The 16,634-nt window shown below is 40.1% G+C and overlaps 1 protein-coding gene across 6 annotated transcripts in view; it reads right to left on the bottom strand.

Annotated features, from left to right (window-relative positions):
* Window positions 1–6,069: 6,069 nt before the first annotated feature.
* The window catches only part of arhgap9 (Rho GTPase activating protein 9), a 40,127-nt gene continuing 29,562 nt past the window's right edge, over window positions 6,070–16,634 (bottom strand). For 5 of the 6 annotated variants that reach the window (XM_022748296.1, XM_022748301.1, XM_022748302.1 and 2 more), the window contains 8 exons: window positions 16,248–16,353; window positions 15,708–15,827; window positions 13,360–13,458; window positions 11,557–11,634; window positions 11,087–11,140; window positions 10,051–10,185; window positions 8,135–8,240; window positions 6,070–6,269 (listed from right to left, as the gene is read on the bottom strand). In XM_022748296.1, coding sequence (XP_022604017.1) covers window positions 6,083–6,269; window positions 8,135–8,240; window positions 10,051–10,185; window positions 11,087–11,140; window positions 11,557–11,634; window positions 13,360–13,458; window positions 15,708–15,827; window positions 16,248–16,353 — 885 coding nt within the window. In that variant the 3' untranslated portion in view covers window positions 6,070–6,082. The remainder of the gene's footprint in view (window positions 6,270–8,134; window positions 8,241–10,050; window positions 10,186–11,086; window positions 11,141–11,556; window positions 11,635–13,359; window positions 13,459–15,707; window positions 15,828–16,247; window positions 16,354–16,634) is intronic. The other variant, XM_022748299.1, reaches the window with a different exon arrangement.

Below are 16,634 nucleotides of genomic sequence, written 5' to 3'. Positions count from 1 at the left end.
CTTTCTCTCTTATATATATAATAGCCCCATTGACTTTTTTTTTTTTTTTTACTCACAGTATTTCACAACATGAAAATGCACAGAACTGCCAAAGCATAGATGGCCTTAAAGTGGATCAAGCCATACAAATAAAATATATGTGACAATACAAATTGTAGTATTTCATCATGGAAAATAGACTTGATGTACCGTCAATGTTTTTGTTTATTTTTTATATAAAATATATATATTTTTTTTTTTTTTTTCTTGAGAGCTAAAACATTCGGGTTGACTTATCTGAGGTCATGTCACATATCCAGATGTGGTATTGCAGAAATCTTCCTTTTTATATGCTTTGCTGCTGCTGACTGTTGCACAACCCATAAAGCAGAGACTTTGTTCGAAGCCTTTCAAGCCTTTATGTTTACATGTAGATGCACACCAGTGAGCGTGTGAGGAAGACAGGTCCTGAAGGAATTGCTTGTGTGACTGATGGCAGGAAGGAAGGACATCTACTGTTACTTTAACCTGCCATCAACGTTAGAGGTTACAGATGAAGCCATATCAACAGAATCACCTGATGCCTAGTTAGTATATTTATTCCTCTTAATAAGTGAGAGGAACATTCACTTTTGAATATCCTGTGGTGTATTTTGCTACAAATATTTACCTCTATTTTAAGAATTAGCAATAACTGTAAAAATGTTTTCAATTCAAACACACATGCAGCTATTACTTTGTCCCAAAGCCAGTGAGTGCTTGAGTATATACAGTGGGAGTTATCGTTGCCAGGATGTTTGTTATTCATGCTGTGAAATCACAAGGTAAAACCAACTCATCTCTTCAGGTTAACTATGGTGCTGTGGCTTTAATTAATCAGCAAACCTATTCAGTGTTTAGAGCGAGCAGAAGAAAGAGGAAGAACTGGAAGGCGGTTGTTTATTTATTTTTTATAAGCAAAAAGCAGTGGACTGCACCTATTTAATTGTATGCCTTTCTAGGGGGACAGTCATTTCTGCATTTGTGTATGGGAGGTTAAAAAGGGTGAAAGTCTTTGGGGTTATATTTCCTTTGAGGGAGCAAATAAAACTTGCACTGTCTCCCTGTTTGTGTAATGATCATACGGAGCTGCTTTATTTCATTTAATGCTAAAACGTCTGCTATTTCTTGTAATAGTTTACATGTGCTGCAGCGGATTTTCACACTTCTTGAAGATTAATGTGTCACATGTTCAGGCTGTCTGTTGAGGTGTGGCGAGGGGGTCAAGACTCAGGACACACATGCCAGTTTTTAACTTCCTCTTTCTGACTGCAGTGTAGTCAACGTGAAAAGTGCCTCAGATGTACTCAGACACTGTGAGTAAGCCGACAAAGCCTTGGTACGATGAGATAAGATGGTGGTGCATGAGGTGTGACTAAGCTTGTAGCATTCATGCATACAGTGTGTCAAAGTCACTTCTTGTTCATAATGTGTGTGTGTGTGTGTGTGTGTGTGTGTGTGTGTGTGTGTGTGTGTGTGTGTTTATCACCAAAGATGTGCATATGTGGCATGCCAACTGTCACCCTACTCTTGCATAGTTCCTTACCTGTTATATCTGTGTGAAAAAATAGAAAAAAAAAAACTGTTTACTTTCATTCAATGTCTGCACACCTTTTTATGTTAAGCAGTATTTTAATTTTTTACTGGCACAGATGCAACATTTGTATTAACTTTTTATATATTTTTTTGCATGTTTGTGGATATTTGTAATAAAATTGTACATATTTTTACACCAGAATTTTGCATTTCATTGATTTTTGATTGAGTTTTCTAATGTTCTTATTTATAACCTCATGATACAGAGTTTGTGAGACTGAAAATAAAGGCCTTACAAGTTTAACAACATGCTGGACAAAGACTTAATTATAAACAGTTGAAGGTAATTTTGTTTTAGAGGCTATTAAATATGTAGAATTATTGAGTTATGTAACATCAGAAGGGGCCTTAAAGTGTAATCTTAAATATATCACACAATCAAGTCATCAAATGCCATGGCTTCTTGGATTTTCGGTGTAAACACAAACATCCGCCAACAAACAACACTTCTGAAGCTCGGCTGTGGCCTGAGCCACTCAGTTTCCCATCACAGTAAACACTTCCCATCACCACACTTGATCTGCAGACTGCTTTGTTACACTAACTTTTTTTTTTGTGGCTCTGTATTTGCATGATGATTCATCAGAGGTGGCTGCTCTGTGCCTGTGGCTGGGGCATTCAGGGGTTGAGCAGCTCTGCTGATATTTGATACGCTCAGCTTTAGGTTAACGATAGGTTGAGTAAACCATCAGCTAACCGTAACACTAATAAAACCATGTCGGGTGACATAGGTAAGACAGTTTTGCTTCAGCCCAACATTTAGTCAACTGTAGCATCAACAACCGATGATGTCATGACATTTGTCCCGGACTTGACCATGAGTAAGGTGACATTTAATGGAGAGCTGCCTTGACTTAGTCAGACAGCAGCATCAGTATCACTTGCAACACGCCGCGAGTCTCATCCATGAGCAACAGGTTGTCAGACCGGGTGCTGAGCATTTTTAAGTTTCGATTCCCAGTAATAACAGAGTAGCAGAGAAACGGGCCTTAGAATGAACACAGCTGCGGATGTATGTCACTGCTGGGTAGAGAAACTGTTCCTCCACCAGGTTAAGGCAATTGTATTCGGCACATGAATTCCCCATAGGGGATGAATAAAGTATCTATATATATATCTATCTATTTATTATCTTGCTGAAATGTCTTTTCATTCATTCCACCTTTGTTTATACAGGTGTGGTCCAAATCCTAGATAAGTTTGGAAAATGGACCACTGAGCACATGAAGATGATGCTGCCTATAGGGCCAGCTATAGCAGTTTAGTCTACACAGATACAAGTAGATGTAATGTATCTGCTCTTTGCTTGGGTGAGAGAAGGAGTTAAATGTAGCTTAGATGTACGTTTGATCGGGGCAAGCATCAGACAGCAGCATCAGTATCACTTGCATCACCTGTCATGTGGCCCAGTAGATTTATGACTCCACAGTCTGATACCCAGGACAGAGCCTAAAGAGAAGTCAAAACACTCACCTAACATGAATACTGGGCTTCCGTACGAATGCTTACCTGACTTCTGGCACATTTTTCTGACCTATATGGTTGTTTAAGTCGAAAGACTTGTTGGGGTACAAAACCCAAGAGTTAGACAACCATAAAACTTCCAAGAATGCAAATAAAGGGTAAGGATGAAAGGAGAGAGAGAGGATGTAAAGAGGGACATCAAACAGGATGTGATCAAAATCCAACTTAAATTTACAGATCTACAGCTCACTCGGATTTAAACATTGCAGATACAGGAACAGCTAATGGTGGACTCAATTAAATGTTTTAAATCTGCCATTGAAATCAGGTGATTCAGCTTTAATTCCTGCTGAAATGTATTCTTTGAGCAAGATATTGATCGAGCGTGATTCTCCACAGACAAACTTCTCTCCTCTCCTCTCTTCTCTTTGCTCAATTGTTCACAACTAAACAAAAGACAAAAGCTGTGATGTCCAGAAACACAAAGGGCAGATTTATGCCATATTATGACCTAACAACTGTGCTTCTTTCTCCAAGAATAAATCATACAGATTCGTTTAATTACACTTTCAAAACAGGTTCATTTAAGCGTGGACTATTAAAATTGAATTAGTTTTGAGAGTTACTTGGATGAAAAACATTTCACAACCTTCTCATTCTTTTATTTCCACAAATTTCAATGCTGAAAAACATTTTTGTGTCAGTGTTGCAGCAAACAAAATAACTACCTACAGATGCAAAGAGGTTTTGAACTAATGTTGGGCTATTTATCTCATCAGTCCATGCATCAAAAATCTGTAGTTGGGAGCAAATTTATCAATCTCGTCTGCAGCAGGGATATACAGCGGCACATTTGTATATTTTGTATTGTTTAAAATTTATCACTTTAAAAACAATCAGTGCGAAGTCAAATGAAGGTCAAAGAAAGAGAGAAAAAGAAAAAGAAGAAAGCGGAAAAAAGCAGCACAAAAAGACAAAGTAATTGGGTTTGACTTTCACTGCCAACACACTGCTGATTAGGAGGGTGGAGTGTTTGATTGTGTCTCTTACAGACTGATTCTAATTTTAGGGAGTGATTAGCACCACCACACCGAAGTGAAATAAAACATCACAGGGCTAGAGTCTACAGAAGGTTTACTCCACTGCCTTTTTATTGACGGAATATCCCTTGAGCTTCAGAATTTGTAGAATGAACAAAACTATACTGTAAAACTACTTTGAGAAATATTGAATGAATTTAGGTTTTCAGGCTGTGATATTTGTTTCGCATAATGTAATGAATAGAAACATTATATGATATGAGGAGGTTCTGGGACATTCAGCTGTCAAAAGACAAGAGAGAAAGTACAAAATGACGGATGTATAAAGTAGATAACTGTGATGACTATGCGCACACACGCATTCGGATCAAATAAACAAGCGCAGTTTGTCTATTTAAGTAGAAAATATTTCTGTGTCAACGACCTTGGACAAGCACACAATGATCAAAAGTTCAGATGACTCTCCATCAATCAGCTACACATCATTCTGGCCCCTCCTCGCACACTCACATGACTTGAAATAATACGAGCATAAAAATGAATAAATACATCTAATAAAACTTTGCAAATTCTGTGAGCCCCCCCCCCCCACCGTGCCTCTTTTCTGCTCTTTTTTGTCTTTTGCCAAACCCACAGTCAATATAAAATTACCAAAGCCACAGAGTGAGAGAGTGAGAAGGTTCTGGGGAAAATCCACATTTTTTAAACATATGCATTTCCAGTTCCTCTTTTGTTCTGTTATTAAAAGCAGCATTTGCACCAATCACAGGGGATGCCTCCACCCGCTGAGTCTCCACGGCCCACATACCTCCACACACTTATATTATCTCTCACGCAACCCATCGCTCGTTACAGACAACCTGACACACATCCTGATCAAATATCACAGAATAGATCAAATCAGTTTGTTCACTTTTTTTTTTTTTTTTTTTTTTTTTATTGCAGGAAAGTTAACAATCACGTCCAAGTCATGTTTTAATATCACACTGCTCATTTCAAAGCAAATGTATCAAGTTTGAATTTATCTAATATATAATGTTTAGGTTACATACTGTATGCAAAGTGCTACAAGTTGACACACACACTATATCACATATTTACAACTTCATTTTTTTTTTAAATTTAATCTGAGAAGTTTGCGCTAATAAAAATAGAAGACAAGTCCCGATTTGTACAGTAAAGGAAACTGTGAAGGTCCACACACACAACTAAAACTCTATTTGGTACTAAGGAACATTTGCTGCCCTGTTGGCACATTCATCCCATCACTTAAATTATGCCTTTATCTTTGAAGATAATTCTCTCAAATGAACCTGAGAATTCTTCATCTGAACACTGTATAACTTCAATGGAGATGTGAGCACATTTACATGCCCAGCTTGCTTCCTGCTTGTTTGCATTATTTACAGTGTACCTACACTGACACCGCAGGTGGGTTCTGTCCATCCTTCCTGCATGAGGTGCTGGTGCGTGTGTTTTCACAGTGAGATGGTTCTGCTAAGTTTTGTTTCAGTGCTATGCTCAGACACACCCTTCCTCACACTCCTTGATAAATAACTGATTAAGACAAAGCTATCTGAACAGGCTGGAGGAGATCTATCACTTTTATGGCTTTTTATTTATCCTGATCAAGTGACAAGGAGGCGTCTGTTCGAGCAGTAAAAGAACACCGGGGCTGGGCTCCACATTTGCAGTCAAAGGCACAAGTATTGCAGCTAAAATTGGCTTTTTTTTACTATTATTGTTTTAACATGGCTTTATATGGAGGCCAGATGTCATGATTAGCAGCTTTCTGTCCTGGTTCTTTTTACCCCATAATTATCTTTTGATGTGAAATCCATTTTACACCATATGAGTCAACAGGCAAAGAGGACAAATGCTGCACTACTTGTGCTTTCTTCTGATCTGCAGGAGCCTTTTGAACCCCCCACCCCACCCCACCCCACCCACCCTGTCCGAAAAGATCAAGAGGCGCCTCTCGTTCCAAAGATGTGGTCAAATTCGCTGAGGATGAGCTCCACCGCCTGGTTCTGGTAAACCATATTCACCGCCATGTTGCCATTGTCCCGCTCCGGGCGCATCAGGGTCGGCCCAAACACAATGCCGATGTTCTGTGTGGTCATTCTGTTGGTATCTGAATGTGCTAAAACTCTACAGGGAATGACAGAGAGAGACATACAGTTTTAAATAACATCTCAAATATCAGCAAACTAATGAAAAATGAAAATAACAAAAATTTTAGCCAGATAGCTCTAGGGATGGCGATGTCAGTCAGTCCACCACTTTGATCCAGATTAAAATATCTCAGCAACTCAGATGGATTGCCATGAAATTATGCACAGACATTAATTGATCTTCAGGGGGTGAATCCTAATGACTTTGGTGATCCCCTGACACTTCCTCAAGAGCCACGAACAAGTTGACTGATCTCAAAAGCAATTTGATGACTTGCCATACAATTTGGTTTATGCCCACACACCTACAAAACTAATGGTATCCAATCAGTATCAGCTTTACTTTGTGTTAAGTGCTAATGTTAGCATGCTAACACACAATACCAAGGTGGTGAACATGGTAAACATAATACCGGCTTAATATCATCATGTTAGCATTGTGATGTTAGCATTTAGCTCAAAGTGCAGCCTCACAGAGCTGCTAGCATGGCTGTAGATGCTCAGTTCATCTTTGGGATTGCAGATGACTGTTAACTGTCCATACAGCTTCATTCTTGTGGTCAGCATGTGACATCTTTGTAATCCTTACAAACTCAGGACAGTAACTAAAAGAAGCAGCATTTGTACATCTGCCATCGACATCCTGTTTTTGCGTGCATGTTCATGCCTGTGTGTCTGCATTTTACAAAGTAGGTACATGCACATAAGTGTCCATTGCCTGTATCCACCTACTGTATGTTGGTGTCTTTGAGTGTGTGTGTGTGTGTGTGTGTGTGTGTGATCTGGGGGGACTCAGGAATGGGTTAAAGCCACAGCATGAGGCATTCTTCTAAAAATGCCATTCCCACCAAGCCACAGAAGCAGCCAGCAATTGCTCAAAACTTCCACATTAAAAAGAGAGGAGGAAAAGAGAGAGAGAGGGGAGGGAAGAGAGAAAAAAAAAAGGAACAAGCGAAGGAGAGGGCGAAGAGAGAGAAAAGAGAGAGGTTCCAGTGGTGGCGGCGGTGGTGTTGGTATGCCTTCCAGCAGACGAACCACAAGGCTCCCATGGGACCTTTGAGGCAAGGAGGAAAGCGGGGGGGTTGGGGGGGGGAGAGGAGGAGGAGGACGGAGAAAAAGGAGAGAGGGATGGAAAGAGGAGGAAGAGGGGAGGAAGAGGAAGGGGAGAATGGAAAGAGAAGGAAGAGGATGAAGAGGAAGTGAGGAAAGAAAGGTAGCAAGCCAGCAAGGGAGGAGGCGGCGGAGGTGATTGAGCAGGGAGATAATAAATGAGAAACAGAACGAGGGGGGAAAGGAATGACAGCGGAGAGAAAATGAGAGAAAGACACAGAGTTGACAAATTCATGGGGCCCACCACACCCTGGCACAAACATCAGCCTCAGAACACGAACACTCACCCCTGAAGTGGAAGGAAAAACCATAGGCGGTAAAAAACACACATTTTATGTACTGTAAAAGGAACTGGCTCGCAGAACATTGTACGCCATTCATCTTCCTCCAGCCGTTTCATCTTCACAGGGACCCAAACTTAACAACAGTGTGATCCTGGTACAGCGCTGGCATGCTTTAAGAGCCGTGGCCAAAGAATCCCTGACAGAAAATTACTGAGAACAACAGGGGAACTACCCCATCTTGTGGTCAGATTTAAAAAAGAAAAGTTATAAGCAAGAGATTTTATTTTCCTACAAGGGCATCTGGTTCATTCTGTCGTGCCGAAACGTGCCAGGGGAATATATTATGAAATGGCACTGAAACCATGAGAAGTAAATGGAAACAAGCAGAGATGAGGACAGATAACACAGCAGAGATGTACTGCGCATGGTTTCACGCCCACCCTCTCACCGTTTGAGATGGCGGCACATGAACAGCAGCGTGTCGTGGTTTGGAGGAGGCATGTTAAGCACCAGACACTTCAAACGGTCCACTTTGTCCATGTAGTCCGACATCTCTGCAACACAGAGCGAGAGACATGTCAGATCATAATGAATGTTATCGTTTGCATTATATTTCATTACTTTATTACCATCCTAAACCTGATTTACATCCATTAATTGATATCACATGCACCTTATCAGCATCCACTATCTTATTTGATACAGTTTGCAATCATCAATTATCTCCACTGTGGCTTGATGAGCAGTGAACTGCTGATCACTCCCTACGCTCACACTGTGTCCCACGGATTGATAAGAAACAGGGCCGTTCATGCCAAGAATACATTTACATTTATTACAATTTTCTTTTCTTAATTTAAGTTTTCTTACTGCATGTAATCTATGTTGAAATACTAGATTATCTACTGTTATAGGATAAGTAGGATAAGTAACAGATATTACAATACACTGGTGTGTCACAGACATGCATGCAAATTCATTGATAAATACAGATAAAGGAAAAGTTTTGAGATCTTGTATGTGTTGTATCTAGGCTAAGCCTGATTTGGTTTAAGTGCAGCAGAACTACATTGTCGTTCAGACACTATTAAAAACCTTATTGAGTCACACTTACACTTTTACAGGATGACACCTTCCTTTAAAACAATGAACCTGGCAAGTGTCGTTTAATATGAGTCAATCTCGCTGATGCCAACATGCTGCTGTAAACACTCATCAGTGCACTGAATATGTCCATATGTCAGCAAAAAATGCACAATTTACTCACATCTGAGAAGCATTTGCTAAAAACTAGTTGTTCTTTTTAGGAAATTACTGAATCTTTACTGCTCTATTTGTGGTATACTTTTTTAAAGATTTATGTATTTAGTAGGAGCGAATAGGTTTAGGGTAAGGTTAAGGAAGTCGTAAAGTATTGAAAAACAAAGTAACACATGGTTGGTTGTGGTCTTCTCATGGGATTTGTTGACAATAAAAAAATATACAGAGTAACCTCAGCCTTAACCTTTAAATGACGGTGTCAACATTTATTTGTATTTGAGATGAGAAGTATGAGAATATGGGTTGTTGTTGGGGAGCAGCTTAAATGTGAAGACTTGTACTTTAAGTCTTTAATTTTTTTGCAGTAAAACCAAGCGATGGTTTTATTCAATACTGTTCCACAAATTCCAGCTCTGTCAGGATATAATTATTCTACTCTCGCCTTGAAATTCATGCAATTTTTTTCGTTTTGGGAAGAATCTTTTTTTCTTTTACGATGTCCATATATCTTTCATGATATACTGTGTGTGTATATATATATATATATATATATATATATATATATGTGTAAAAACTGTATTCTGTAAGGAGGTTAATTATATTCACTACAACTTGACACCAAAGCATCAAAGTGGAAGGAAGTGAATGGTTTTGAGTCATTAAGACCACAGCAGCGTAATGACGCTTCAGAATAAAACAACACCAGAGGAAAAATAATCAGGTGTGATAAAAAAGTGTCCTGTGTGGGAGTCCTGGTAGCCTAGATGTTTAAGATGCTGATTTTGTAATACAACATCCCCCACGGGGACTTTTATGCATATAAACCCCCCTCCACCCCCCCATCTCTCTCAGTCAAATAAAGGACAAAAAATTATTAATAAATATTTGAACTGAAAATTGTGTTCTAAAAAAATGTCACATTAAAATATAAAGGTTTGATTATTTGCTTTTTAAAAATGATGTTTTAATTTCATACAAACTCTGCAAGCAGTGATGAGATGACTGATGAAGTGCTTTCATTTCTATCTCAGATCAAAGACAAGTGTCAAGGGAGAGGCTGTAAAGAAAACTGAAGTCTGAATGGGACTGAAACTGGTCACTCACTGACTGTCTCCACGATGTCTGTGAAGAAGCCGTAGGGCACCAGAGGCTCAGGAAGCTCGCGAAAGAAAAGTTTCAAAGCTCCCGTGATGACATGAATGTCCTCCCACTCGCTCTCATCCAAATTCAGCTTCTCCTCTGAGAGACAAGGGAGGGGGTTAGGGGGGGCGAGTTGGAGGGGAACGGCGAGAAATCCAGACGGACAGGGTCAGAAGAAGTGAACGAGAAGCAAGGCCATATGAAAATGAGAGACAAAGAGTTAGAATATAGATAGAAAAAAAAAAACAACACAGTGGAGTTACAGTCACGGCATCATTTAGTGAAGAACATGAACAGAACAGAGAGCAAATTCACGTCAGTGCTGAGGCGGAACATGAAGGCTTGTAGCTGCAGGAGGGAGATAAAGATGGTTGGTGAGAGTGAGAGAAGGCACAGAAGCACAAACACAAGCACGCACACACTTTTAACTACAGCACACTTCTGTTTTTTAAATCCAGGCCTGACCACTGCTTCTCAAATTGGATCAAAAGAACCAAAGAAAGAAAAAAAAAAAAAAAATCAAGAGCTTTAATTTGACCTCAGTGTCAATTAGGTCAATATTCATGGTATAAACAAATGGTACCATCTTTAGCATCTTATGATGAGAAGCATTAGTCAGTGAGATATTGCTGTGGGATTAGCGCACTCCACAGTGCACAAGCAGCTGATTCTCCGTTTCGTCCACTTGATGGCAGCCATGGACTGTGTGAGAGCTCGCTGTACAACCTGCTGCGTGTTATTACATCAGAAAACTTAAAGCAGAAAAGCCTAAGGGACACACATACATTAAGCAAATGGTAGCACAACCACCAAACTGCTCAGTGCACGTCTGTGCCGCAGCTCAGCTCGGCTCCGCTCCGCTCGGTGTGTCAGTCTGTGGGTGGGTGTTTTGGGGAGTTTTTGACTGAGATGTTCACGTTATGCAACACATAATGCACAAAACAAGCCGGGGCTGAGTAACACATGAAAGCAGCTGCTCTCCTCGTCCGTCTAAATCTACCTTGTACCAACTCCGCTGGGAACATGTAACGGCCGTCAGTAGTCACCGCTCGCTCTGCAAAAACCAACAGTTACTACGTCAGCCTTTCCTCATCGTTCACTTCATCAAAAAGGATGTTGTGTAGTGGGAGTGAGACAATGGCAGATTTCAAGCAGGTATACAGTGAGTGTGTGTTGAAAACAAAAGGTGTTCATGTGTGTGAAATTTCTGATATCTGAAACATCAATCCTTATATACAATCAGAACGAACAAATCAGTATCAGTGGACATTTGTCTTGATTTCAAGTGGCTGAAAAAGAGGAATCAGATAACACTGTAATGATTTCTGACAAACGCCAGGAAAGTCAAGCTTCCACCTGCCCCCACTTCTCTCCTCCCTTGACATTTTCATCTCTGGTTTCATTGTCGGAGAAAAAATCAACATTATCAACATGAATCATCAGATACTGTTCAGTTTTTCCCCTCCTCACCATGGTTCACCAGGAAGCGTAGTTTCTGAATCACTGCCAGGTTTCCTGATACTCTGTAGATGCCATCAGTGTCCAGTCCTGCAGCATAAGACATAAGGAGTGTTGTATCAAAACACAACTCGCATACTATATACATATATATGTATGTGTCTATAATTAAAACGTGACCCCATGAGTTTAAGATAAACTGAGATGATTTCATTGTTTTCTTGGTCCTGTCTGTCACATTTCAAGTGTGTCTAAAAAATTTGTTTTGTTGCATAAGTTCCCAAAACATGTGAATAAAGTTAAGTAAAAGCACATTTTGCCACTTTAGAGTCACATTTTTGCATGATCACAAGCCGCCATAAATATTTTTAAACTTCCTCTTTACATTTCACCGTGTTTGTTACTTGTCAAAGCGCCTTGTTATGATAACAAGTTCCTGCTTTCTCCACATTGGTTGTCAGAAACTGTAGAACAAGTCGGGCTTTGTGAAACATTGCTTGTTAAAATCCTATCAGACGGCTTCAAGTTTAAACTGCACAGCTTCACAGTCTCAAGGAGCCACTGACTGACATTTGATGTATTCTGGTGCTGTTATAAAACTTAAAGCTTTACTCCAACGGATTGGCTGATGTTTTAATATGCAACAGAATTATGCATATTATTATTATTATTATTATTATTATTATTAGTTGATTATCTTTTCATTGTTGTTGTGTTTGACCCACATGTTTTTACTGGTCATGTCAAGTTAATTTTAAATGTTTGTGCTGAAATCACAAATTTGTCTCTGGAGGCTTTAGAATCAATTAAAGATGAAACTATTTGTAAATTAACTGATTCGACAGGAAACAGTTTAAGTCATTTTCTAAGCTAAAACAACAAAAATTGGATCAGGCTTCCTAACATAGATATTTGCTGGTTTTCTCCTGTGATAGTAATTTTAATGTCTTTGTTTTTTTGACTGTTGGTTGGACAAATGAAGAAAGTATCAGTTTGGGTTTCGGTGAATTGCAACGGAAATGTTTCACTATTTTCGGACATGTTACAGGCTAGAAATACTGAAATAATCAAGGAAATGACTGCCAGATTAATCAATAATGAAAACAATTGTTAACTGCAGCCCTTATCTGTATAACATAAGGCACCATCTATCCTTAGACCCTCAATTCAGACAAGGAAACCACATAAGAAAATGTTTTACAGGACACAAAAAGAAACATATTGGTTAGTATATATATCTGAATTAGCATAGTATGCTTCCATTTCTACCACAGTAATTATACACTATAGCTATGACAACTAACAACATAATTCCTCTTTCTATTTTTGTGGCTGCAGTTTAGCCACTTCGTCATTGAAGTTTTTCAGTCTGTCACAGCCTTGAATGTAATTGTCTCAATCTGCTCAAACTGCTCCATAGAAATATTTAAATCATCAAAACCAGGTTTTTAAAGGCCTTATGGTCAAAACAGTTTTGTTTGTTTGTTTGTTTGAGTTAAATATTTATTTGCAGTATGGTTTCTAGGCAGTTTCCAAACCACTTTCATTGTCTTTAATTTCAATCTCTCTCTGGCTGGCAGCTGTCGTACGTCCTTCTCTTAATGTGTGCCTCTGAGCCCGCGTCCTCTCTGGCAATCAAAAACATTTTGCAGTAAATTCCTCTCTGATGATTTGTGTCACAGAGCTGCACAGTAGGTGCAGAGCTGCCGTCAAATGACTGACGCTCAAAACAAGATTGAGGCTGCTCTCTCATGTGTCCGCTTTAAGTTGAGAATCGCATTAGCGGGGAGCCGGGGCTGTCTGCAGTGACTGTACCTCTCCTCTCCACAGCCTCAGTACAAAGCCTGACGAAGCGAGGGACCATGTTCTTCTCTCGCTCGCAGAGCATCTCCAGACGACAGCCAAACACCTGATCTGAAGAGCGATGACAGACGGACACAATCACACACACACAAATACACACACACACACATTTTTTATTGCTGTTGTTTTTTTTTTGGTTTTTTTATAAGATAACAGACATGATGTAAGAGCTGCAGGCTTAAGTTAATCTAGTGATAAATTTACAGTTCACTATGGGAGAAAACCTCTACGTTTAACTCTGCTCCCAGCAGAGATCTAGGCTCACACTTGATGATGCAATACAACCCATGTACTGTATATTCTATAGGGTGGGAAAAAAAAAAAAATCATGCAACCCTTTACTCTAGAATATGGCACCATTATACTGCTGTATGATCATATTATTTTATCTCTGAGATGAACTTGCTTGTGAAGAGAATGTCATCAACAATGAGAACTGAACAATATTCAACCATAAAAGCACAGGCTCCCTATTTTCAACTATACTTTCATGGTAGCTAGAAAAAAGTCTGTGTAAAATGTATGTAAAAATCTTCTTGTTATAAATCTACAGATACTTCACCATTTTTCTGAATGACTTCTTCTGATCCAGTGACATGTAGGAAATCATGTCATGCTATCAGACACAGAACAGTAGGACTCAAAATGCAGATGCAGGGACAAAGAGAAGGAGAGTTCGGAAGTCGTTTAATTCAGTCCAATTTCAAAAATACCAGGAAATCCAATCCACAGGGCAGAGGGACAAAATCACTAGGCAAGTACTCGGTATCCAAAAGGCAAAAATGGGTCAAATACACAAGGGCTATAGATATATACGTGAAACAGACGCTGGAACGCTGACAGGAATCCGACAAGACGATCTGGCACAGAAGGGAAAAACCCCATCACATATATACACTGAATGATAACGAGACACAGGTGTATCACATTAGGGGAAGGGAGGCAATCAACAGGAGGGAAGGAAGTTAGACAGTACAAGGAAGACCACACACCAAAATAAAACAGGAAGTAGCCAAGACACACACGCCAAACCTACCAAAATATATTACAAAACTACCCGGGCCCTGACACATGCCTCCTATGAGGATGTAGTAGAGGCCACATAACCCTTAAGGCCTATGCTATTGCTGTGTTGTTCAAGCCTCATGGAAGCTGTAGCAGTTGGAAACTAACAGAATAATTGTTTTATCTTTGTTAAACATACGAGATGCTGGGGCATCCTGGTGGCCAAGGGGTTTGACTGCAACATCCCCTTTGCTGCATGTCTTTCTTCCTCTCTTCCTTTTCCTCTCTTATGTAAAAAAGGCAAAATACCCCCAAAATACAAAAAAAAAATGCTTAATGTTTTTTTTTTTTGCTAAGATGTTTTAGCTTAGAATATGGACAAACTCCTAAATAACATGTTAAAACTTTTCAGAATGTCGCATAAAAGACACAGGAAAGTGTATTGTCTTTACTTTTTCTCCTATTGTTAGTCAGGTGTTTCCCCACCATGGGTTTGCAGGACAGCTTCACTGCTCATTCATATAGATTCTACTCTAAGTCTCAAACTTGACTGCAGGCATTCCCCCATTTGCTGTTTTGATGAACGTGGCGGAGAGCACCATCTACTGCAAGAAACTATCCATCTCCCATTGGTGTTCAGCTGGGTAACTGTGAAGGCCGCAGATATAATTTCAAAAAATTACTAAAGGGGCTATTTGTACGTTTCTTGCAGGAAAGGGGTGTGATGATTAATGCTTGACAAGGGCTTCGGCCATCGTTGCATTCACAAGACAAGAGATTTTAATACGCCCTCTGTGCAGCGCTACATATTCAGGGCAGATTGGAGGCTACAATGAGTCGCTATTGGACAATGACAAGACAGGCCGGGGCTAGCTGGTTAGTGAGCTAACTTCCGTAGAAGAAAAGACGTGATAGAGACAAGAGTTTACATGATGCAAAGAGGTCATAATAGTGCAGACAGGCCCTGTGAGAAACTTTCATTTTGGAGGAGCTCTTACTAAACAGACAAAGAGAACAGCGATTCACACTCACAAGAGGATGTGGCATTACTGCAGGATAAACACACAGATATCTTGTCTGCTCTCACAACTGTGATGGCAGCCAGCAAGATGGATAAAATATCCTCAACTTCACAACAGTCAACAGTCAAGTCAATATTTGATATTTCTAGCTGTAATATTAACGACTGAGCAAAAGAGAACATGTATCACCATCATTCACCACTGCCCTGTATGCTTCTGAATAAAGGATACACATGCACTCAAACAGTCTGAAACTTCAAAAAGATATCTCACCTTTAATGAGCCCTTTCTCCTGCAGGGCCTGTAGAGGAGGTCTCTTTAGGATCAGCTTCTTCAGCCGGGTCTTTACTCTTTTCCTCTCTGTGTTTTCCAGGTTGGATGTCGAGCGAGGGACTGCAGAGGGAGGAAAGGAGAAGGTGGAGGAGTTGGAGGAAGAGAGGGAGGTAGAGGAGCAGGAGTTCAGTGCTGGGCGTTCGGCTGCGGGGCAGGAGAGCAGATGAGAGGGGATGGTGGTGAGGATGAAAAGCGGGAGGGCCGGGTGACGGCGGAGGTGAGACAAGACTGACTGTGGGATTATTTGCCATGGCGGCCGTGTGAAAATATACGTGGGCTGAATGGAAGAGAGGATGGAGGAGAGGATGGAGGGATGTAAGAGGCCTGTATGGAAGTTTGAAGAAAAAAGTGGTGATGATGATGGAGTGAGAGGCTGTGAGTAAAGTGGGGGTTGAGGGCAGGGACGGTTCAGCGTAATTCTTGTGTGAGGGAAGGAAGTCCGAATGGAGTGATGAGATGCAACTCGTGGTGATGACTTACGTGACGTTCTCCTCTCATCTTCATCTCCACTGTGGTCCAGCATCTCCACGCTGCCTGCTCTCCTCAGAGAGTACAGAAGGACATTGTCCAATGGGTTTTCACGGTCCTGGAAGGCAGGAAGAGGAGAACTGTGTTTAATTATACCACTCACTGTCTAGAACAAACTGGCTTCTCAGTTCTCTGACTATTTGTTATTTAAAGGAGTATTTAGTGATTTTTGTTTTTTTTTTTTTGGCTGCTTGGTGATAGTCAAATAATGTTGATATATTATCATATACTATATATAAAGTTGTTATGGTGAACAAAAACAGCAGAAAGTTGCCTATTTAAACTTTCCAGCAGACATGGGGGAATATTAAAATTCATTTTAAACTTTCATATGGCCAC

Source organism: Seriola dumerili, unplaced genomic scaffold (assembly GCF_002260705.1).
Source record: "Seriola dumerili isolate Sdu_G_001 unplaced genomic scaffold, Sdu_1.0 BDQW01000121.1, whole genome shotgun sequence".
In the NCBI taxonomy this organism is placed as follows: Eukaryota; Metazoa; Chordata; class Actinopteri; order Carangiformes; family Carangidae; genus Seriola; species Seriola dumerili.
This window is presented reverse-complemented; position numbering and strand designations above follow the sequence as displayed.